The sequence below is a fragment of the Pelodiscus sinensis genome, chromosome 4 (assembly GCF_052426305.1).
Source record: "Pelodiscus sinensis isolate ZL-2025 chromosome 4, ASM5242630v1, whole genome shotgun sequence".
In the NCBI taxonomy this organism is placed as follows: Eukaryota; Metazoa; Chordata; order Testudines; family Trionychidae; genus Pelodiscus; species Pelodiscus sinensis.
This window is the reverse complement of record NC_143055.1, coordinates 22,049,424-22,074,649: the sequence shown is the minus strand read 5'-3', so window position 1 is coordinate 22,074,649 and position 25,226 is coordinate 22,049,424. Positions and strand designations below refer to the sequence as shown.

Genomic DNA, 25,226 nt, shown 5'->3' with positions numbered 1-25,226 from the left:
TCTCCTCCTGTCCATCCAGCTCCTGCCCCCCTTCCTCTCCCTCAGCCCCTGCCACTCCTTCCTCTCCCTCAGCCCCCCCTTCCTCTCCCTCAGCCCCTGCTACTCCTCCTGTCCTGCTACCCCACTGCCTCCCTGCTAGAGCAGAGCCTTCTGGAGCCCTGACTCGAGCCCGAGGACGTCAGGGTCCACGGACACGAGGAGGTGGCAAAGTCTTTCGGCCCAGGCGATATCGCCAGGATCCTTAAGCTGTCTGCCCTTCCTCTTCCACATCCGTTTCTCCCTCCCTCCAGGTTGACATTCCCCCCTCCCATCCCAGTTAAAACTCAGGGTAAGAGTTCAACACAAAGTTTATTTTGTAACAGTTGTTTAACAATTCTATTTTTATAACAGTTCAACATTCTATCATTACTACTTAATAAACATTATATTTTTCATCTTTAGCATGATGTGTGTGTCTTAACTGTTTGCAGGCTGATGCAGGGATGGATTGTGGGAGGGAAGGTTTTGGGACGGGAAGGCCCAGGCCCACAAGCCCCATTGGGGAGACCTTGGGGAGTCATTGGGCTCCAGGTGAAAAGCTCTTACGCAGAGCCTCCCGGATGCGAACCCCCACTTGATGGGCTTGGCGAATGGCAGCTGTCCGAGGCTGCGCAAACTGCCTCCCCTCCACTTCAGCCATTGTCCCCCAACCTGGGAGAGAGGCCTCCCCTTTGCTCTCCACCAGGTTGTGGAGGGTGCAACATGCTGCCACCACCTCTAGGATATTGTGTTCCCCCATGTCAAGGTGAGTTAGCAGGCACCTAAACCTTCCCTTCACCCGGCAAAATGTGCATTCCACCTGTAAACGTGTGCGTGTCAGGTGTGCGTTAAACACTTCCCTGCTCGGGGTCAGATGCCCTGTGTATGGCTTCATAAGCCAGGGCATGAGGAGGTACACCGCATCGGCCACAATGCAGACCAGCATCTCTACGTCCCCAATAGCAAAGGTTCACTGGGGGAAGAAGGTTCCTGCCTGCAGCCTTTTGTACAGGTGTGAATTGCAGAAGATCCGAGCATCATGTGCCCGGCCCGACCACCCTACACATAGGTCCGTAAATAGTCCACGGTGGCCAACCAGGGCCTGCAGCACAGTGGAAAAGTACCCTTTTCTGTTGATATACCAGGCAGTTCAATGGGGTGGTGCACGGATGGGAATGTGTGTTACATCGAGCGATCCTCCACAGTTTGGGAATCCCAGCCCTGCAAAACCTGCCATGATGGTGTCTAGGTCTCCGAGGCGGACTATCCGGTTCAGCAGCTGCAAGCTGATTGCCCTCACCACCTGCAGAAATAGACACATACAAACACACACAGAATATGAAGTGAGAGGGGTTGCCCAAATCCTTGGGAGGCCCTCCTTCTCCCCTCTAAGATCCCAGTATTCCCTGAGGGACTTACCTCCATCAACACGGTGCCAACAGTAGATCTCCCCACAACAAACTGGTGTCCCACTGGCAGGAGTGGCCAGCTTCCAGAGGGCAATAACTACCCTCTTCTCCAGCAGGATGGCAGGAGCAGGTGGGTGTCCTGTGGTTGCAGGATGGGGGTAAGCCAGTTACAGAGCTCCAGGAAGGTGGACTTCTGCATCCTGAAGTTTTGGAGCTAAGCCTGATCATCCCACTGCTCCATTACGAGCCGGTCCCACCAGTCCGTACTTGTTTCCATCCTCCAAAATCGCCTCTTGGGGAAAAAGTTTGGAGGCAGGAACAGTGCAGGAACCCAAAAAAAACCCCACACCGGTGTGCTGTGCCAGGAAGCAGGGCACTCACAGCATGCACTGCAGAATCTTTGCTGTCCCTCTAGGAGGTAAGCAAGGCAGCTGCAGCAGCAGAGCAACGGGTAGTCAGGGGGATCCCTTTTAGCAGGCGTCTCTGCAAAGGGCAGGCAGCAGCACCAGGAAGTACATGCTGCCCCTGTGACCTGGCAGAAGCAGTTCCGGGTACTTTCTTCTGTCGACAGAGCATCCAGCAGTATGGATGCTCTCTGTCGACAAAGCGAATAGCTTTGTCTATCTGCTTGATGTAGTCTAGACGCAATTTGTTGACAGAAGTTTTGTGGACAGATTCTGTCGACAAAACTCTGTCGACAAAAGCCTGTAGTCTAGACGTACCCTTAGTCTTTAAGGTGCCACAGGACTCCTCATTGTGTTCACATGATAAAGTTATTTATGCATATGAGTGTTTCCTGATCCAGGCCATCAATTTGGCTCTAACAGTAATACTTGTGCTGTAGTTCTGTCTGTAGTTATGAATGTTTGTGCTTTTAACCTCTTGTTGACCTATCTAGTTTTGTCTATGACTATTATCATAAACCTCCATGAAGAAATTTAACATTGAGAAGAAGAGGCTGATAATATCAAGTGTCTTTATTATGTATGGAAATATCTCATAGAGGAGAAAGCTCCTCATGTAGATAGCTACTTCCAGACTTTGGAACCAGATTCACTAGCAAACTTTACAATACTAGCTCCTTTATAATACTTCAGTTTAGCCAACCTTTGTAATACTCTAGTTAATAATAATCAATAATAATAATAATGCCTGTGTTACTATGATTTCACTCTGGTGAGAAGCTCCTTATTTTCATGACCTCTTTCCATTCTGTTCTAGCTGCATTAGTTATTTTTTCTTCTGGCTTCTGATCCCTACAGCAATTTTAAATGCTTATGCAGACTGTCAGTTTAACAGCACTGGAAACTGTAGCATGGTATACCATAGCTCCAGCTTCCCTGCACTGCTTTGCCAATGTGACTCAACTTTGCCCTCAAGAGGGCCATCCCTCTGTGGTGACAATGCTCTGTAATCAAGTTCCAGTGCCCATGCATTCCTTGGTTTCACGGCTAAGTTTGCCAGCAAGGCTGCCAATTTATACTTCCCCCAGCTGGTTTTGTTATTTTGCATATGACATTTGACTTGTAGAAATGTTACGTGATGTACTTTTTGCAAAAGAGTCTTAGGTTCCTATGTTCTGATGAGAATGTTCCAAGAAAAAGAGATGCAGGAGTTCTTGCAGAAGGCTTTGGCTTTGGCCAAAGCAACAGACAAAATAATCACACAAATTAGATCCTTGTGTGCATTTTACTATAATTATAAAATCCTCATTTTAAATGAGGTTTGCTAAACTCATTCTGGAGAAAGAGCCAAATTCCAGTTTTAATTATGGTCCATGAAACCTTAGGTTCCCATCAGATCTCTCACTGGACTGTACAGGCGATTTGTACAAAGATCTCAGGTGGACTAAAGCCTTTAGGTAGTAATAAAGCCATTATAATTATTTTTTATTTGTTCAGTCCCTCATTGTCACATTTAGAATTGCCCACAAGGACAATAGTGCCTTTTAGGATCAGCACTATGTCTACCCTTGGTTTCTCGTCCATTCATATTCTCGTATCTGTTCCTGTACCTCTTCCATGTCTGTGCATCTTATCCTTTCTTTCCTCTGCATTTTCTTATTTGTAGTGTAACCATTCTGCCAGGTATCGTCAGCAGCAGCCAGGGCCGGGTTCAATATCTAGGGGTTCCTTTTCATCCATCTCACACAGAACCAGCTCGAGCCCCCACCCAGTAGCCTGGGAAATTAACACACCCCTGAGAGGCAATGCTTCCCCACTCGCAAGCACAGAGTCTGAGCATAGAAAATAAACTTTTAATGAAAGAGAGAGAGAAGTCACATGGCATTAGCTTGGGGAAATATCATAACCAGAGTTCATAATGAACCCATGAGTATCTGTCCCCGCTCAAATGAATTGAGCAATGTCGATTGCCTCTCAGTTTCACCAATCTGACAATGTAAGGGTCCCATTCACATACCCAAACCTTCTCCATTCCATGCTTCAAACACCCCACTTACAGCTCTTTCCAGTCAGTGCAGACCCAGGCACATCACCCTGATGACTCCATTCATTGGGTGTGAGGCAATGCCACCTTTGTGCTGCTCCTGTGGTCTGCTTGCACCTGACAGCCACCCTGCTGGCCGCCTGCTCCTGCCAGCTGCCCACTCCCACCAGCTGGCCCCCTGATGGTTGCAATGGGTCTGGCTCCAGGCCAAACTAGTGACTTCAGCTCTTAGTGATTTCAACTCTTAGCCACTCCCTAGGCTGGCCAAAAGGTTCCAGCTTCCACTGGAGTCTGCTTTAAGTCTATCCTTAGAACAGGGGGGAAAGGAGACAGATTGAGCCAGTCTTACAGCTCACACCTAGGCTATGTCTACACTAGTGGCTCCTTGCGCAAGGATTCTTGCGCAAGAGAGCATCCACACAGCCAGAAGCACAGCACAAGAATGCTGAGTTCTTGTGCAAGAAAGCGTCCACACTGGCAGGATGCCCTTGCACAAGAACATGGCCCCGGAACCACTTCGGCCATGGCAAGAGGTCACCAGCAGCATCCATGGGTGTGTGCTGGACCCCCGCTGGGAAACGTGCTTAAAGGGACCCCCCAGACAGCCGTTTCCCTGTGGATGCATACTTAGGCATCTCTTGGAGGGACCGAGAGCTACAGCCGTGCCACACGGAGCTCACACCACAACACCTAGGGCACCACAGCCTTTGGCTACTGGCCCTGGGCACCCTCGCCCCCCTACCCCGCCGTTCCAGGCATTGACCCAGAGGAGGATGCCGGCCACCAGTGTCCCCTCATGGCCATCATCGAGGCTGTGGAACAGCTGCACCAGGGAGCCACACTGCTCCAGCAGGAGCTGGAGACCGGGCAGCACCTGTAGGCCCTTGTGATCAATGCCACAGCTATGCTCAGGCACCCCCACCCCACCACCGACAGGTGCCTGTGGAGGCATGACACCAGCGGGGATTGGTGGGAGTACCTGGTGCTGGGACAATGGGGCGACTAGCACTGGGCGTAGAACTTCTGGATGTGCAGGGGGAGATTCCACGAGCTCTGCACTTGGCTTCCCCTGCGCTCCAGAGGCAGGACACCCACCTTCGCCACGCCATCCCCGTGGACAAGAGGGTCACGATTGCCCTCTGGAAACTGGCCACCCTGGACAGCTACCACTCCATGGGGAACCAGTTTGGGGTGGGCAGGTCCACCATCGGTGTTATCATCCAGCAGGTAAGGCCCCCGACTGCCCCCAGGCCCACCCCAGGGGAGGGATGGGACCAGGCCAGGGGGAGGCTGTGGGAGTGGGTGGAAGATCCGCACCCAGCGGGTCACGCCATCCCTCCCTCAAGTAGCCCCACTGGCGGGAGGAGGAGCTCCCAGGGGAGGGGGTTCTGGAGTGCGTGGGGGGGAGAGGGCATCGGAGGGGGGTGGACACGCCCCAAGGGCCCCTATACTCATCACACCTCATTCTGTGCATCCCCTGTGCTCCCATGTGCCCCTCTGCAGGTTGTCTGTGCCGTCAATGACGTTCTTCTCCAGAGGGTCATCCACCCCCGTGACCTGGATGCCACCCTTGCTGGCTTCCCCACCCTGGGGTTCCTGAACTGCGGGGGAGCCGTAGAGGGGACCCACATCCCCATTCGGCGCTGGGGTAGTGGGTGGCCTGGTTCATGAACTGGGGCCCGTTTCAAGATATTTATGTGGGGTGGTCTGGTTGAGCCCATGATGACCACATATTCCGGCACTTGGGCCTGTGCCACAGACTGGAGGCGGGGACTTACTTCCCCAGCAGGACCTTGCTGTCCGGGCCGTCAGCATGCCAGTGTGCATTGTGGGGGATGCAGCCTGACCCCTGATGGTCTGGCTCATACGGCTGTAAATGGGCCGACTGGACCGCAGCCAGGCTGCCTTTAATGCCCACCTGGACTGGGCCCACAACTCTGTGGTGTGTGCCTCCGGGTGCCTGAAGGCATGCTTTAGGTGCCTCCTGATCCGCTTGGCCATGGGGGGTGCAGCACGTCCCGGAGATCATCATGGCGTGCTGTGTCCTCCATAACATAATCGAGGGGAAGGAGGAGGCCTTCCTCCTGGGGTGGATGGCAGGTGAGGGCCAGGCCTACCAGCAGTCTTGGACGGCTGCCACCTGGCAGGCCAACCGTGATGGGGTGTGGATCCAGGAAGCCCTCTGGGTATTGCTTGACCAGGCCCCACAGTAGGCCATGCCTACGCCTCTGATCGTGGTGCGCCCCCACTTTCCACTCCCCCCAACCTTCCCTCACCTCCCAATAAATAGCAAACACTCGAGTAACATGTGAGGGTAGTTTATTTACAAGGGGAAGGAGGTAGGCTGTGGGGAGGCGGGCTCTCAACTGGGAGGGGGGAGGAGGGCTCCAACCCAGGAGGGCCTCATGGGTGGGAGGGGTGGCCTCTCCTACCGCCACGGGTGTGGGGGTCCTGGTGCCCCTTGTGCCGGGTCGGGGCGGGCTGCACCAAGAGATGCCAAGGTGAGAGGGCCATGGGAGAGGGTATGGGCACACCAGGTGGGAAGCAGGGGGAGGGCTGGGCATGCCAGGGAGTACAGCAGGGGGGCCCTGGCTGCCCTATGCTGCAGTGCAGGGCTCGTGCACTCTGTGATAGTGCCCAGGAGGGCGCATACGCTGTCGCAGCTCTCCAGGTACTAGCCCACACCCGTTCCCGCCACACCTCGTCTGCACTGATCTTAGCAGTGAGTGAGCGCTCAATGTGCTCAATCATGCAGAAGTGTCAGTGGAGCATGTGGTGGTGGTGGTGGTGGTGGTCCCGGGAGCTCTGCAACGAGCCCTGGCAAGAACCTGCCAGTGTAGACATAGCCCTAGAGGGCATGCAGCTGGCTGGCTCAAGCCCCTTCCCCCCAAGCTCAGTCCACTCAAATCGGGAAGAGGGAGGCTTGTTCTTCTGAGACCCGTTACAATGACAGTGTCTTTCCTGTAAGCACTGGTGTCATATTTTACAGTTCCTATATTTAGGGGTAGCATGATTTGTGACCCCACAATAGCCAAATTAGTTACAATGCATCACATTCCATTACAGCAATTCACCGTCCATCAAGCCTGGCTGAATTGGATTTACATAACCACACCCTGAATTTCTTCCCCACTCCAGAATGAGCTGTATTTACATATCAACAGTTAATTATCTTGTAGGGCTAAACAATTTGACGGAGCATAACCACACCCAGGGCTGTTCTCTGCTTTCAGCTGGCTGCATTGGAAACAGTGGTTCAGACCCTGCTTATAGTACCAATTCCAAATTCAACACTTCTCTGCATTTTGTTGTACTGACTCTTTCTTTGCTAACCCAAGTGCTAAAATGACCAGCAATAAAAGAGTTGATAGTGATATTTAAAGGGTCATCCAACTTGTACATACTCTCATAAACATCTTTCCAGACTGATTGCAGACTCAGGAAGACAACAAGCTGCATAATTTCACACTCAGGTGCGAAATGTTCCTTTGCAAATGTGAGAGCTAAGAACTGAAGGTGTTTTTTAAATAGAAGCTTCAATTCTGAAAGAGCTATATATAAGTTATATAGGAGATATAAATGGGTCTGACCCAATGCCATGCTGGTTGACACTCATTTTGAACAACAGAACTTTATCTGAAGTTTACTGTGGCCAGTTTTGCTCATTTTGCCTTAACATTTTCAGGAGAGACAAAGCATTTCAGGGAAGGCAACAAAAAATAGGAGGTATGCTGCAAGATCGCCAAGGGCCCAGTAAATCCTGCATCTCTAGGGTATCCAAAATGTATTTTGATTGAACTGGGATATAGTGTGTGCAAGGAATGCAGGAGGAGGTCCTCAGCCTGGGATTATTTATCCTGGAAAGAACAGGTGTTAGAGACAACTGTTTAGTTTCTCCTTTTCACCTTCTCTCATAATGTGAGAACAGATAAATTGCAAGGCAGTTATTCTGGAACATATGAGAGAAAATACTTTTCTATCCAGAAAATAATCAACTGCTGATGCACTCATTGCAGGACATCATCAAATCAAATGAGGACATAAAACAGCTGTGCAGCATCATGATCTCTCAGAACAGTGGTAGCTACAGAACCTGTGGAGTTGTGCCTGCCTGTAGGAGGGCTGAATTTGCACGACATTTTCATTTGTGCTGGTATGAGAGATTTTCCTGTCAACTCGGCATAGGTTATCCACCTCTCCAAGAGGTTGTAGTTAAGTCATCAGAAGAAAGAATTCTTCCATCAGCCTAGTACAATTTTGACATTGTTGGCATCACAGAAACTTGGTGGGATAATACACATGATTGGAATGTTTGTATGGAAGGGTACAGCTTGCTCAGGAAGGACAGACAACGAACAAAGGAAGGAGGTGCTGCCTTATACATTAAAAATGAACACACTTGGGGTGTGTCTAGACTACATGCCTCCTTCGACGGAGGCATGTAGATTAGCGAGATAAGAAGAGGGAAATGAAGCCGCGATTAAAATAATCGCGGCTTCATTTAAATTTAAATGGCTGCCCCGATCTGCCGATCAGCTGTTTGTCGGCAGATCGGGGGAGTCTGGACGCGATGCCCCGACAAAGAAGCCTTTCTTCATCGACACAGGTAAGCCTGGTTTCACGAGGCTTACCTGTGTCGATGAAGAAAGGCTTCTTTGTCGGGGCATCGCGTCCAGACTCCCCCGATCTGCCGACAAACAGCTGATCGGCAGATCGGGGCAGCCATTTAAATTTAAATGAAGCCGCGATTATTTTAATCGCGGCTTCATTTCCCTCTTCCGATCTCGCTAATCTACATGCCTCCGTCGAAGGAGGCATGTAGTCTAGACACACCCTTGGAGTGAGGTGGAGATGGACATAGGAGACAGAAGTGTTGAGAGTCTCTGGCTTAGGCTAAAAGGGATTACAAACAAAGGTGACGTCATACTAGGAGTCTACTACAGGCCACCTACCCAGGTGGAAGAAGTGGATGAGGCTTTTTTTAAACAACTAACAAAATCATCCAAAGCCCAAGATTTGGTGGTGATGGGGGACTTCAACTATCCAGATATATGTTGGGAAAATAACACTGCAGGGCACAGACTATCCAATAAGTTCTTGGACTGCATTGGAGACAACTTTTTATTTCAGAAGGTTGAAAAAGCTACCGGGGGAAAGCTGTTCTAGATTTGATCCTAACAAATAGGGAGGAACTGGTTGAGAATTTGAAAATGGAAGGCAGCTTGGGTGAAAGTGATCATGAAATCATAGAGTTGACAATCTTAAGGAAGTGTAGAAGGGAGAACAGCAATACAGAGAAAATGGATTTCAGGAAGGTGGATTTTGGTAAGCTCAGAGAGCTGATAGGTAAGGTCCCATGGGAATTGAAACTGAGGGAAAAAACAACTGAGGAGAGTTGTCAGTTTTTCAAAGGGACATTGTTAAGGGCACAAAAGCAAGCTATTCCGATGTGTCGGAAAGATAGAAAATACGGCAGAAGACCGCTTTGGCTTAACCGGGAGATCTTGCATGATCTAAAAATAAAAAAGGAGTCATATAAAAAATGGAAAGTAGGACAAATTACAAAGGATGAATATAGACAAACAGCACAGGAATGCAGGGGCAAGATTAGAAAGGCAAAGGCACGGAATGAGCTCAAACTAGCTATGGGAATAAAGGGAAACAAGAAGACTTTTTATAAATACATTAAAAGCAAGAGGAAGACCAAGGCGAGGGTAGGCCCACTGGTCAGTGAGGAGGGAGAAACAGTAACAGGAAACTTGGAAATGGCAGAGATGCTCAATTACTTCTTTGTTTCGGTCTTCACTGAGAAGTCTGTAGGACTAACATAGTGAATGCTAGTGGGAAGGGGGTAGTTTTAGAAGGTAAAATAACAAAAGAACAAGTTAAAAATCACCTAGAAAAGTTAGATGCCTGTAAGTCACCAGGGCCTGATGAAATGCATCCTAGAATACTCAAGGAGCTGATAGAGGAGGTATCTGAGCCTCTAGCTATCATCTTTGGAAAATCATGGGAGACAGGAGAGATTCCAGAAGACTGGAAAAGGGCAAATATAGTGCCCATCTATAAAAAGGGAAACAAGAACAACCCAGGAAGCTACAGACCAGTTAGTTTAACTTCTGTGCCAGGGAAGATAATGGAGCAAGTAATTAAAGAAATCATCTGTAAACACTTGGAAAGTGGCAAGGTGATAGGGAACAGCCAGCATGGATGTGTAAAGAACAAATCATGTCAAACCAATCCTATAGCTTTCTTTGATAGGATAACAAGTTTTGTGGATAAGGGAGAAACGGTGGACGTGGTATATCTAGACTTTAGTAAGGCGTTTGATACAGTCTCGCATGATATTCTTATCAATAAACTAGGTAAATACAACTTGGGTGGGGCTACGATAAGGTGGGTGCATAACTGGCTGGATAACCGTACTCAGAGATTAGTTATTAATGGTTCACAATCCTGCTGGAAGGGCATAACAAGTGTGGTTCCGCAGGGGTCTGTTTTGGGACCGGCTCTGTTCAATATCTTCTTCAACGATTTAGATATTGGTATAGAAAGTATGCTTATTAAGTTTGCAGATGATACCAAGCTGGGAGGGGTTGCGACTAATCTGCAGGATAGGGTCATAATTCAGAATGACCTGGACAAATTGGAGAAATGGTCTGAGGTAAAGAGGATGAAGTTTAATAGAGACAAATGCAAAGTGCTCCACGTAGGAAGGAACAATCAGTTTCATACATACTGAATGGGAAGCGACTGTCTGGGAAGGAGTATGGCAGAAAGGGATCTAGGGGTTATAGTGGACCACAAGTTGAATATGAGTCAGCAGTGTGATGCTATTGCAAAGAAAGCAAACATGATTCTGGGATGCATTAACAGGTATATTGTGAGCAAGACATAAGAAGTCATTCTTCCGCTTTACTCTGCACTGGTTAGGCCTCAATTCGAGTATTGTGTTCAGTTCTGGGCACCGTATTTCAAGAAAGATGTGTAGAAATTGGAGAGGGTCCAGAGAAGAGCAACGAGAATGATTAAAGGTCTAGAGAACATGTCTATGAGGGAAGACTGAAGGAACTGGGTTTGTTTAGTTTAGAAAAGAGAAGGTCGAGGGGGGACATGATAGCAGTTTTCAGATATCTAAAAGGGTGTCATAAGGAGGAGGGAGAAAACTTGTTCATCTTGGCCTCTGGGGATAGAACAAGAAGCAATGGGCTTAAACTGCAGCAAGGGAGGTTTAGGTTGGACATTAGGAAAAAGTTCCTAACTGTCAGGGTAGTCAAACACTGGAATAAATTGCCCAGGGAGGTTGTGGAATCTCCATCTCTGGAGATATTTAAGAGTAGGTTAGACAAATGTCTATCAGGGATGGTCTAGACAGTATTTGGTCCTGCCATGAGGGCAGGGGACTGGTCTCGATGATCTCTCGAGGTCCCTTCCAGTCCTAGTAGTCTATGATTCTAGTGTTGTCTACGTAGGTCACGTCTTCACAACGCAGAAGATCAGTGCTGCTGCAGTCGATATTCCAGGGTTTGATTTAGTAAGTCTAGTTAAGACTTGCTAAATGGAACTCAGAAAACACTCCCCATTGTTGCCAGTACTCTTGCTCCTCATGAGGAATAAGGGAAGCTGATGGGAGCAAATACTCCCATCAGCCTCCTGCTGTGTGGATGGCATGGAAACTTGATTTAACATTCGTTGACTCCAGCTACATAATTAATGTAGCTGGAATTGTGTATCTTAATTCAACCTTCCGCTGAAGTGTAGACCAAGGCTCAAGGTCTTAGTTTGACTTAATTGCCTCCCTCGGGGGCATGGATTTTTCATATCCTTGTGGGACATAGCTGGGTTGATCTAATATTCTATTGTAGACTGGTTCTAATTTTCATCTAGTTTATTTGTGTGGTAGTTTACTTGGTTATTTTGACACATCCTTTAACTCTTGTAGAATGAGGGTTACAGGGATGCAAAAATAACACACCCAATATTTCAAAATAATGGGTGTGTTTAAAAGACTCGGGGTAGCTATTTTGGGATGCCTCCAGTATCCTGAAATAACCCCACTGTCTAGATGTACCCTTATTTTATTTATTTATTTATTTATTTATTTATTTATTTATTTGACTTTTTTGTGAAATTTCCATTCCCCTCCAGCTGATGTTTTTTTCAAAATCTCATCTTGATGAAATTGATCTAACAATCTTTGAACAAACATACTTGGTTATGTAATTTTTCATATTCTTAGTTCTTAGGTGTAATAAGTTCTAAAGATTTTTGTGCTACAAAATCTTTGGATGTTTCCTGAACTTTCCTTAAGAAAAAGCTTTATAGTATCGCAACTGATCTTTTGTGAGTCCTTCTTTAGCGCCCATTATTTCAACAATAGGACTAGACAGGATAAATCCTAATTTTAATAATTGAGGGATGTGTGAAAGAAGGCTGTAGAAGTCATTCTAGTCACTGTATATGCTTTGCATTCTCTGTGCACTTAATCATACATCTGTCTTGTATTGGCTCTTACCGTTCCATTGCAAAAGCTATTCTTGTGATTGCCTAACATTCTTATATATAGCTGCTATACTTATTTCCAGATGGGAAAAAACGCTTCATTGGCATAAGGATGCTGACAATAACACCCAAGTAAGTATCTTTTAAATATATGTATATATACTGAACTAGTACACATAAAATGTATTATAAATGTTTAGAGGTAGTTCAGAGCAACAATGTTCAGATCTTTATGTAAACTTCCACAAGAGTTTTGGACATGTATAGTATTCGGCAATGAAATTTACATTCTGAGATTTGGAAATTACTCATCTCACAGGTCTCTCACTAGTGACAATACACATTATTGTGTGCTCTGCAGACTTTTCACTTTGCTTTTCCCCGTCATCCCATTTCTGTTAGAATCCAATTCCCTTTTATAACCAAAATGAAAGTCACACTAAGCATTATTTTGATACCAGGGCAGTATTTTTTCCTTTATTCCACATACATGGTAGGATTAAAAATTGTCAACTTCATTTACTTGTCCCTTCTCAAAACCCCCCAAAAGCATTTCTTAGCCATCTGAATTATGCAAAAAAAACCCTGACATAATGAGAATAAAATCTTACAATTCTCTCTCTTCATCATATTTAACACAAAATCAGTAATTGTCTGTAGAGCAAGTGAGCAAACATTACTGTGGCTATACTAAGTCAGACCAATAGTCTGTCTAGCCAAGTATCTTGTCTTCCAGTGGTGGCCAGTGGCAGATGCTTCAGAGGGAATGAACAGAACAGGGTAGTTTTTACTGAGTGGTCCATCCTCTGTCATCTACTTCCAGCTTGTGGCAGTCAGGGGTTTCCACCTTCCCCTGAGGAATGGGATGTGAGGAATGTAAATGGTGTAAACTATGTAAATACTTTGCAACTTGAAGTCTTGAAACCATGATTTGAGGATTTCAGGAACTCTGCCCGAGGGTAGGGCTCTCTTACAGGAATTGGTGGTGAGGTTCTGTGGCCTGCAACATGAAGGAGGTTATCCTAGTTGATCACCGTGGTACCTTCTGACCTTAAAGGCTCTGAGTCTATGACTGCAATTTAGAGCCCCTCATTTGTATGTACAATTTTGTGTTTACATTTTCCAATGTACATTACTTTGCATTTCTCAGCATTTAATTTCATCTGCCACTTTGCTGCTCGGTCACCTAGTTATGTGAGATCTCTTTGTAACTCTTTATATTGTTCTGTTTACACTTAGACAATTCCTTTTTTACACCAGCAGCTCTGTCTCCAGTGCGGCTGAAGGCTCTGTAACTAAACACCCGTTTGCAGCACATGCAGCTAATGTTTTTGACCTATCTGCTTTTATTTTGTCGAGTTATAGTTTTGCTCTCTCCTATCAAATCTTCAGCAGTAATAAATCAGTGACTTTGTTGACTTCCATGGAAACTGACTGACACCAGCTGAGGATTTCTTTTTAAATATCATGACATAGGTAGTCTGTGTGAGCGCTCGGCATTTGCAGTCGCTAACAAAATAGAGCAAGAAGTTGCCATGGCCATTTTTGATAACTATCTTTGTGTGTGTTTTAACTCTATTAACTTCACATGGAAAAATAAAGTGGCTTGTGAAGCAGTGCTGGTTTCCTTTCTGTCTGACAACACAGCTCACAAACCCTCCGGTTACAATATTGAAGCACAGCCCATGTGTGCAACTGAGGTTGAAAGTCTAGACCAACAGATAGGCTTGAACATAGGCAGGGCATAGAGAGGGCATTCAGGGTTGAATCCCCATCCCCTTTCTGCTTGGTCTGCCAAGCGGGAGAAAGGTGGCTCTGTCCTTCTCCTCCTGTATGTCCCCCCAGCATGCTCAGCCCCTGTCCTTAGCAACTGAGCCTGGGCAGGGAGTGGAATAAATGAGACCAGACACTTTTCACACTGGCTGCTCAGGGTTGCTGCTCTGTGCAGCACAGAGGCTTCCTGAGAGAACTTGGCTGAGGTGGCAGCGGCAGGGGTCTACCCCTGCTTAGGCTGGGCTGCCAGGGACCGGAGCCAAGTGAGCCAGAATCCCCCCTTCCCCCTCAGTCTGTTTAAGGCTAACTTGGCTTCTGTCCCCAGCAGCTAGACTCAGGCTCACTGCCACCTCTCCAGCCAGATTCTCTCAGGTAACTGCTACACAGCCAGCATTAGCTGTGTGAGAAGCAGCTCCGTCCTGCTCCCTTCCTGCACTTGGCTGCATGGGCAGTGGGAGAAGGCCCAGCTGGGGAAGGCAAGCCCCATCCCCATCCCTCCTGCCTGAAACCCGGCTCCTTCTGTAACCTTCCCGCCCTGTGGAGCCAAGCCCGGCCCCCAACTCAAGTTACTGCTTCCAGCCCTCTGGGTGTCCCCCATCTCAGTGGGTGGTGTGGCCCCACCCTTCCCAAGTGGCCAGAGTGCCTGGGGCAGCTTCCTGATCCTTCTTGGCTAGCCAGAGAACTGGGCTGCTGTGCTGTGACCTCTGACCTCCAGGATGGCTGGGGTGCCAGGTGACTTCACCGTGGCTCCTGCTTTCCCAAGTGACTGGAAAGCTAGGCTGCCACGCCCCAGCCTCTGCCCTCATTGGTGGCCAGAAAGCTGGACTGCCATGCTGTGTCCCCTGCCCTCCTGGGTGGCCGGAGTGCTGGGCTGCCAGACCACTGCCCCAGCCTTTCTAGGCAGCCAGTAGAAAGCATTGGTAGTTTTCGGAAGGAATGCTTTCCCTGGCCTACATTACCCCCTGCCCATGCCCAGCTGACAGGGACAGTGGCTGAAAGTGCCAGAGTAGAGGCATAGCGGGAGAAGAGGGAGAGGAACGCTGTCCTACGCACACACTGCAGGTAGCTCAGTATGGGCAGGCATGAGTCATCTGTGGGCTTGACACAACTGTGTACCCTGAGCCTGGGTTTCAGTCATCCTCAGAAAACAATAGGGGTTATTTTGCAGATGGCTCCTTACTCTACAACAAGCCACATGCAGAGCACTTGAAAGCAGAGCAAAAATTACCAAACAAGATTTTTTTAAAAAAACCCTCAGGAGTTTGGGTCTTGCTATGGACCAGGCACAGGTCTCCTGTTTGATACTGGAGTTACCAAAAGTGTTATATTTTTAACTGAAGATACAATCAGGAATGAAATGTCAAAATAAACAAACTACACAAAACTAGTAAAATTTTGCCTTACCATCCGTGTGAATGTTACTTAGTTTACAAACTTTCTGGGCCATTTTTTTTCATTCTGTGTTTGTACAGCACTTAGCACCGTAGTGTCCAACATGCTAACCGCTAGCCACATGTGACTATTTGGCCAGTTGAATGTGGCTAGTTTGCTACTATAGTGGCTACTGCTTCAGATCTGGTTGAACACCACGGACCTAGCACAATAGGGTCAAAGAGTGGACTCTTAGGTGCTGCTTCTTCTTCTTAAATCCTTGTACTCCGAGTGGAGCATAGGTCATCTTCAAGTCTCCCCCACTTCATTCTGTCTCGAGACAAAACTTCTAGCTGACTCCAGGAGTACCCCAGTTGTTGTCCTTCAGTCTCAGTAGATCTTCTCCACATTGTCCGAGGTCTTCCTCTTTTGTGTTTTCCTTGTGGGTTCCATGTGAGATCTTGACAGACTATGTTGGATGATGAGTTTCTGAGAGTGTGGCCTAGCCATCCCCACTTTCTTCTCTTGATTTGAACATCAAGTGGTTCTTGACCTGCTCTGTTCCAAAGCTCCTCATTTGTGACAAAGCCTTGCCATTTGATATAAAGGATGTAACTCAGGCATCTGTTTATGAATGTCTATAGCTTGTGATTTGAAGACTTTTTAGTATAGAAATAGAAAAGGCTATATCTGTATGAAATGCTGGACAATAATTATAGCATTTGCAATAGATGATGCATGATAGCTAATTTAATTCCACTTAAAAATCTGCTGATATACAGATTTTTTCAATACGGCAATTTTAATTCAGGGTGATTTGTAGATACATACTTAGGTTAAGTTAATGTATTTTATTACACTTATTTTATTCAAGAGAAAGGTCAAGAATAATACAGTACTTTTGAGAATTATTTCTCTTTGAAACAATAAAACTGATTCAATATTTTAATCTTCTCTTAGTCTTGTGGAAGAACTAAAACTCAATAATCCTGATTTTCCTGATGTCAGCAGTGGAATTTATGTACATGAAGTTGTTCCAAATTCACCTTCTCAGAGGTAGGTGGATTCCAAAACAAACATCATTTTTCTTCATGTTGAAATACTTATCCAACAGAAACTGGCAAGCAGTGTTGTCATTTATATTGTAGGTCTTTCTTGTTCTCAATTTATATTATTTTTGCTTTCTAAAGGAATTTGGGCCTTTTAGTAAAATAACTGTTAAAATATTTTGATGAATTTCTATTAACATTAAAATGGTTAAAATGTTTATAATATCATTGCGAAGGGCAACATCTTAAAGTATTAACTAGCTTGAATTTTTAAATAAATAAATACACTTGAACAAGTATGTAACCTTATTTGTGTTTGAAAGGCAAAATTAAGTGTGAATAAACAGAACTTTTAATATAAATGAGGATGCTGCTTGCCAATCTTTGTTGAATAAACTTCTTCATGTGTTCCCTATTACTATGACTTAGTAGCTGTTGGCTTGAAATTTCTACAGCCAAGGCTCAGTTTTCAAACTTTGTTTCATACTAATATTGTTAAGTCCCAACACTTCACCTTGGAAGAATGAATGACTGTTTTTTCAGGTTTTCCACATATCTGATTTTAAGACTTTTTTTCTGGGAATTAATAAGAAAATTGGAGAATGAACTAAAAGTCAGATAAATATTTGAAAAGCAAAAAGAAAAAATTACCAGCATTTTCGTCAGTATATTCTGTCCACTTCAGAATTTTTAGAAGTAGAATTTGTTTCTTCTCAGGGCATTCAGTATATATTACAGGGGATAGTCCAGTCCTGGAAGAAGGATGTGTTCCTTATTTCATTCAATTTCACACCAAAGGAAAATTAGATTTTTTTTCTCTCTAGCTACACTGTTATAGAAGACATAACTTCACTTAAATGTTCCATTAGAGCTGGGCACAATTTTTCATGTACATTTTTCTCTGTAAAAATTGCAGATTCAGCAACATCAAAACATTTTGCAAACTTGTGTTGATTTTTTGGAACGCTTATTTTGGAGGGAAAAAATCAAATACATGAAAACATCTTATTTTAACTTGATATGATATTTTGTTTAAAAATGTCCTTTATTTTCTTTTTAATGATAATATTTAAAGTTATTAAAATCAGAAAGAAACATTTTGGTTTTGTCAAAATGAAATATTAAATGTGAGCAAAAACTTCTGGTCAATTCACTGATAAATTAAAACTTTTAATTTTTTATCCATTCTGAAATGATTTTCAACTTTTTAAAATTTCCAATGAATAAAAAAAAAGTCCATTATGCACTTAGCTCTGTGCTTTATGTCTGATATTAGAAAACTTCCCAGATTATAGAGTACTAAACTTATTAAGCACCCTGCATGAAATTCACCTATATGGAAAAGCGCAGAATAAAAATAAGTACAGATACCACTACATCATTTAAGTGCTTCATAGACTTTGTACTGGTCCTCTATACAGGGTGGATATACAACTTGAATACACAACTTAATCCTTGCTTTATCTTGCCTATACAGAGGTGGTATCAAAGATGGAGACATCATTGTCAAAGTAAATGGACGTCCTTTGATGACCTCAAGTGACCTGCAAGAGGCTGTGATGAATGAGTCACCTCTACTACTTGAAGTTCGAAGGGGAAATGATGACCTGCTGTTTAATATAGCGCCGGAAGTTGTCATGTAAATCAAACTGAGGAAACACACACCATAACTAAACTCACTTATTCTGAAACATCAGATACCTCTTTTACAGATGCAGTAATTACACTTCCTGTTGACTAATGACAAGGTGGACTAACTTGATTGCCTGAACCATATCCATACACAGTAGCTCAATTTAATTAGGTTACACAATGAAAACAAATGTAATTGTGTTAAAATATATTTTGAGGATAACAATAAACAACCCCACAATTTGGGTAAGTTGGGCACATTATTCATATCTGTGCAATGTCCAGGGCCTCAAGCACCAGTACTTTCGGCCTATCTATTGTCTGCCTGTGCCACATAACAGGCCTTTGACTGACATGCTTTAGTCTAACTTTGGTTGTTGGCTTTAATGCATGGATTCTGTGTCGTGTAGATGGCCTGTGATGTACAGGAGTTCAGACTAGAAATCACAGTCTCTCTCGTCTTAAACTCTATGACTCTTTCTGAGCTGTCATTATAGAAATGGGCTCCAATCCAAATCTCTTTAAATTTAATGGCAAGGCCAGTTTTATAATTTAAAAATCCATAATTCCATCTGCAGGGAGGAAACCCGGCTAAAAATGGGAAATTACCATTGGATGATTATAAGCAGGACTTTGACACAGCAGAATTAAGCTACTTTGACCAAAAGCTCAGCTTTTGTTTGTTTGTTTGTTTGGCCTCTTTGAGTGTGAAATTAGCCTTGGCTTTATTTGTTTTCGGAGCTTGTAAATTACATGTGAATGCAGATGAAGAAATTTTGTAAAAATAGTATGAAAGTGGTAATAGGTATAGAGTGTTACACCTAGGTCATGCAATTCTGGAATATTGTAAGTGATTCTTATAGAATTAATGCTTAAATATATAAAAATCGAAACAATGTGCAGAAAAAAAATTTAAAGTGCACAGTATTTTTGCAGGTTTTTTTAAAGTCATAGTACAAATTAGTTTTTCATTATCCTGGTATGCTTTGCTAAAAAATTGATATACTACATATGCTTGTATTGTATATGTTTCTACTGTATGGAAATTGAAGTTTACACAAATAAAATTTTGCTTTTCACCGCTGTTAATAATTATTTTTTGCAATTATTCTCTTATTCTGGAATAGACTCTCCTTAGAGCTTTTTAAAGGCTACAGAAGTCTTTTTTTCATAACTTTGCCACATATTTGTTTGCTGAGATTCTGCCCTTCCTTAGCCTATGTTTAGTAATCCTTTGCGTACATTACAATTCACAAATTATAATGTGATTTACACATTATTTATGCTATGGGGGCAACTAGAGAACACTGCTAAGAAAAATTTTTGCTTCAGCTACACCAAACTAACACGACTACATTTCTATTACTATGCTAAGAAAAAGGCTTTGTTGTGCTAAATTGCACATATACACTCTGCAAGAGACTGTCTTTGACCTGAAGATATTAAATTCTAAGACAAAGAAAGTGCCATTAACTCTAGTTTACAGTTAGAGGCACAGAAAGATTATGCAACTTGCCATAGATCAAACAGGGTGTCTACAATGCAATTAAAGATCCTTTGCTGGCTCATTCTAGTTGAGTTGAACTAAGGGACTTAGGCTAAGGGGCTGTTTATTGTGGCATAGACATTGTGACTTTAGGCTGTGCTTTGGGCTGTAGGGCCCTATGTGGTCAGAAAGCTTGGGCTACAGACTAAGCCCAAACATCTACACCACCATTAAACCTTAGCCCAAGACCTGCGAGCCTGAATCAGCTGGCACAAGCCAGCCATGGGTGACAAACTGCAATGTAGAAATACCCACAGTAAGCCTGGGGCAGAGCCAGGAACTGAACCTAGCTCTCCTGGGCCTCAGTACTTATGGTGTGACCCTAACGCAAGCTAGTCAGAAAGTGTAAACTTCATTTCCTGGACTTAGCTTTTGAAACCATCATCCAGGTCGTGTGATTAACAGCCCTGTCATAAAGTGAGTTTGGTATCTACTACTGCCAATAGCTAGTGGTCCATCTAAAACACTGTATTACCATAGTTTCATACCGCCTATTTTAGCTAAGATCTTTGGATTATAAAGTGCTTGGCTGAATCTCCATAAATGTTCAGGCACTTTTCTGTACAACAGTTGGTTGGCTGTGGCTTTCTCCAAGGCAAAAATACAGCAGAAGTATGATTTTGATCTTTAAGAGAAAACTGGCAGCTGCAGCTTGTATAAGTCAAGTTCAGGTCAACAGGATGAAAGCATTCAGTATTCATTAGCTGGACAATCCTGTGATTCCTAGAAAAAGGTCTAATCCTGCCTCATTGCTTACATAAAAGGCCTGCTCCAGGAAAGTAAAATGATAGACTCCCATTAACTTCTGTGTGACTCTCAGCCTGATCCATCATTCACAGGAGTATAGCCACATAAGAAAATAAAATGCCTGCTCCAGAGAGCTTGCATGCAAAGGGCTGTTTTCTGTTCTCAGTGAACTCAACGTGGATTTTCTATTGGCTGCAATGTGAGCAGGCTTGGGCCCAAAATTATACAGATTACAAGGAATAAGGGGGAAAAGGGAAGCAGAGGGTGACAGATGAAATGAAGGTTGGAAGAGCGATGGGGGAAGGAAACACAAAGAAAAAGCACAGCGAGAGCTTCCTTGGGAGACATTGGTTTTCAGGAAAGTGTATCTTATTTTTTCATTTGTTTTATATATTTTGTGGATCAGATCCTTGGCCAATGTACCATAAAGCTGATTTATTCAGCTCCATGGGGATTCCTCTTGCCTGTGGGACTCCTCTGTTGATACATAGCTGCCTTAGGCTACATCTATACTACAAGGTTTTTGTGCAAAAATCCGAGGCGCGTCCATACCTCAAGCATGTTTTTGCACAAGGAAATGGACAGTAAAATGGCAGAACAGAGGGCTTTTTGTGGTGCAGGTAAACCTCCTTCTATGAGGCATAAGTCCCTTTTGCGCTACAGCTCTTGTGCAAAAAGGCAAGTGTGGACGCTTCACAGGGGTTTCTTGCGCAAAAAGAGCCTATCTGAAAAAGCACAGGCGCTCTGATGGCCAGTCTGTGAATGACAATCAAAGCTTTCTTGCGCAAGCGCATCCATGCAGTGTGGACGCTCTCTTGTGCAAAAGCACATCACAAAAGCAATGCGCTTTGAGGTGTGGATGCACTTTTGCGCAAGAAGTTTTTACACAATAACTCTTCCACAAAAGACCTCTTGCACAAAAACCCTGCAGTGTTGACGTAGCCCCAGTGGCTGCTAATCCATACCATCTCTCTGCCTTCCGTGCAAATATTACTACTTTATTATGTAGGAACAGATTCTGGACTCTGTGTATGAAGCAAGAAAGAGGGTTTATTACATACACAGCATTGGCGGAGTGTCACATCTTTTGTTAAGAGCAACGAACACTGCCAAACAATAGGTTACAACTAATTATATAGGATGCTCAATGGGCAGATCAAGTGATGGGTGGGGGAGGAGATCCCAGACCCCCTGGATAGATGCTAATCGTGAGGCAAAATAAGAGCACTAATATAAAGTTACATAGTGTTTCCTCCCATATCTTACATAATACCTTACATCTAGTAAAACAAGTATTTAAACAAAGCAGACATCAATTATCAATTATGTGTTAGGTGGCAGTATGTCAGCTTCAAGAAGGTGTCTCTTCACTGAGGTGGGTCAGCTGGGGATTAAAGCAGAGACATTAGGAGTACTTGACAATTACACATTTGTTCCTAACACCATTGAATATGTCATGGCCTGTCTCCCTATCCTGGGTCGTTAGCTTTATGTCGACCTTTCTTTGATGGGCTTGGGGGGCGAGGGGTAACCATCATGTACTGTGTTAGTGTGCCAATTCCAGACTCCAAATTTAGAATAGAGGTTCATAACACAATATCATAGCCTGCCTCAGAAATTTTTACCCTACATTTATTTCTATTTTCATTGTCCTTTTTGTTAGAATAATACACATTTTTGGCAATGCTATGGGCCCTCTTAAACTTGACACAGCCTAAGGCATGCTGAGGCCCTAAATTATGTCTAGACTGAAGAGCTTTTCTGGGATACCGGCGGTATTGTGGAAAAGCTCTGTCGTGTCCAAGGAATGCGTCCACTTTTTCAGAACAGTTTCCGAAAAAGCAGACATGTTCTGTCGGCATCCCTGTATTCCTCTCAGTGAGAGAAATGAGGGATGTTCTAAAAGAGGACTTTTTTCCAAAATTTGGCCCTGTGTAAATGGGCCAGATTTCAGAAAAGCCTCTTTCTGAAAAAAAAGCAGTAAAAGATACGCAAATCGTAGTTCATAATTTGCGCATATTTTTCCAACTTTTCTCAGCAGTCTAGACATAACCTCAAATCCGGCCATGGGCAGCTAGCAGGGAACCCATCAGCCATGCAGCACAGCAATGGCATAGTGCTGCCAACCAGACAGTCAATGGCTCAGTCAGAAGCTGCCAAGATCCCTTTGACTGAGTGTTCCGGTTCAGCACTGGATACCTGGTTACCCACATATTAAGAGCTATTCATTTTTTAAGTTAATTCAGGCAGAAAGTATCAGGCCCACCTGCAACTGTGCAAAGGCCCATGAAAAGATTTTGGTGGCTGGCCCTGCTCTGATTGACAGGAGTGAAATTCTTTGGCTTGCACACTGAGGAATCTGCTCTTGTGTTCCAAATGTACATGTAGAGCCCTGCATATCTTCAGATATTGGCTTCATATCTATGGATAGTGGAGCGGATACCCACGGACGACTTTTTCCTCCTGTCCCGTTACCAGGCAGAAAGGGGACACCAGGGCAGATCCCTGCATTGTTGGCAGGGAAAGGACACGAGAAGCTGCATCCTAAATCTTCCTGTGGGAAGGGCTGAGTGCTGGCACTGCCCGGCTCGGCTCCCTCACTCCCCTTACCTGGTGAGCACTGACCTGCGGTGTCCTAGCGGGCTGTCTACCTCTTCCCTGCATGATCCTGTCCCCTTCTTGATGATTTGTTCTTCCTCCTCACTCTTCCAGATTTGTTGTGAAGGTACAAGTAAAATCCAGATCGTGGATTGCAGGTCGATGAGGAGTTGAGCCTGGTGGATGCCGATTCACATTTTTGTATCTATGTAGGTCTCCACTTACATGTATTTTTTGCTATAGTTTGTGGTGTATTAGTGTATCAGCCAGGCAGCCTATAGATGGAACAAAAACTGCCTGTAGACATGGTAGTGAGGCTTTGGGCTGTCGAGTAGTAAATAAATATGACTGAATACCAGGAAAAGTATATTTATTCTTTCTTATGTGAGCTTTTTTTTTTTTTCCCTCTAGGAGAGGAGGAAAGCCAGGAAAAGCAATTGCCGCCCCTTCAAAAGACTCCTCTGGGCACTGTGGGAACAAGTTAAAAAGCTACTCATTCTTTGTGGCTAGTGTTTGTTGGAGCAACAGTTTTCATAAACAGCCCACCCCAGTCATAGTAAGGGAAAAACCAGTTCTCGCAGGAAGCAGTCGCCAGGGAAAACACTTGGGCAATTCTAAAGACTTAGTCAGAAAGTTGCACAGCTGCTAAGTTCAATGACTTATAAATACAAGATTGTCTCCATGTGAAATTGCATTCCACTCCCTCTCACCTTCCCTACCTCTGGTAGTAGATGCACACTTTGTGTTAGTACCTCACCAGAAACTTAGCAAAAAATAACACACACACGTTTGCCTCCGAACATAATGGGTGTCCTCCTCAGACTGTAAGATCCTGATGGAATTATGAGCAGAGACTTCCTGGTGCTGGAGAAAACACCTCTGGTGATTTGGGAGCTGACTCTAGCCTCTTAATTAGCAATAAAACAGTGCTCCAGTATTACAGACGGGGATGCTTTACTATGTCAGTAGCTGTTTTCCATGTGACATACAAACCGCAACTGAAAAGTTGTGGTCATCAAAAATCTCAGCTTTTTTCAGCAGAGTAAGATATTTGCCTTTGGTTGTTGACTACGTTTCATTTGTTTACTATCAAACAAAAAAAAAAATAACTCCCACTTTCAAATGGATAAGATATTCTTCAGTTTTTCTTGGGTTTGGCAGTATGTGTCAAATTCTGAAAAGTATTACAGTGATGGGGAAAATATCTCTGTGGTATTTAGTAGAAAGATTTCATTGAGAAGAGTTTGAAATGGTCTCTTTATCACAACACCATAAATGAATTAAGTAGGTCATCTCAAACTAACAGAGAAGTTTCATGGTACACCACATTACCTAACATGTCACACTTAAAAGCTATTTTAGAAAAAAATTAAACTCATTAATTGGGGTAACATTTTTTCCCCTTCCACGTATGAAGCTAGTTGCCGTTATTTCTGTGAGACCAGCTGTATAAAGGGGGGCATAAAATCTTGAAAATGATAAATAGCGTTTTTCTGTACTTAAAAATCCAGGACTTTTAAGTCCAATGGATAGAAACCAGTCCTTGGTATCCCATTTGAAAACCTGGCCATTGCCAATGGTAATAAGCTGCCATTGCTGCCTCTGTGGGATCACAAGAGATTTCAAGATTTACAATGTACTCATCTGGGACAAACCATGGTTTATCCTTCCCTCTGGGCTAGTGTAAATCTAAGGAGGAAGTTCTACATTTGAGGAAAAATAGGAAACTTCCGTGCCATATTGAGCTTTTTTTCATATGTGCTTTATAGCTGTTCAATAGTTTGGAATGCTGTGAAATGGCAAGAGGGTGATGGCTTAGTGAGCAGTATGTAGCTGAGGTGATGAAGGGTGCAAGGATAAATGTAGTGGTCACATGACACTGCAATTAATCCTCCAAGAGCTATCATCGCCACAGAGATGGTGTACAGATCTTGCAGTCAGTTTACTGATCTATTGGGTTTGCCTTCACTGCGAGCTTTTTCTGGCAGAAAATATGCTAATGAGGGACTCATTAGCATAAGTTGTGACACCATTAGCACATTTTCTGCCGTTTCTTTTTGCGCAAGGGATTTTTGCGCAAAAAGAAGCAGTGTGTCTGCTTCAGTTCTGTGCAAAACTCCCGCTTTGCACAAG

The 25,226-nt window shown here is 44.3% G+C and overlaps 1 protein-coding gene across 2 annotated transcripts in view; it reads left to right on the top strand.

The window, feature by feature from the left end:
• Positions 1 to 19,281, top strand: part of HTRA3 (HtrA serine peptidase 3) — a 51,303-nt gene extending 32,022 nt beyond the window's left edge. For both annotated transcript variants that reach the window (XM_075930811.2, XM_025187288.3), the window contains 3 exons: positions 12,461 to 12,509; positions 16,482 to 16,577; positions 18,048 to 19,281. In XM_075930811.2, the coding sequence (XP_075786926.2) occupies positions 12,461 to 12,509; positions 16,482 to 16,577; positions 18,048 to 18,213 (311 nt within the window). In that variant the 3' untranslated portion in view covers positions 18,214 to 19,281. The remainder of the gene's footprint in view (positions 1 to 12,460; positions 12,510 to 16,481; positions 16,578 to 18,047) is intronic.
• Positions 19,282 to 25,226: the final 5,945 nt, after the last annotated feature.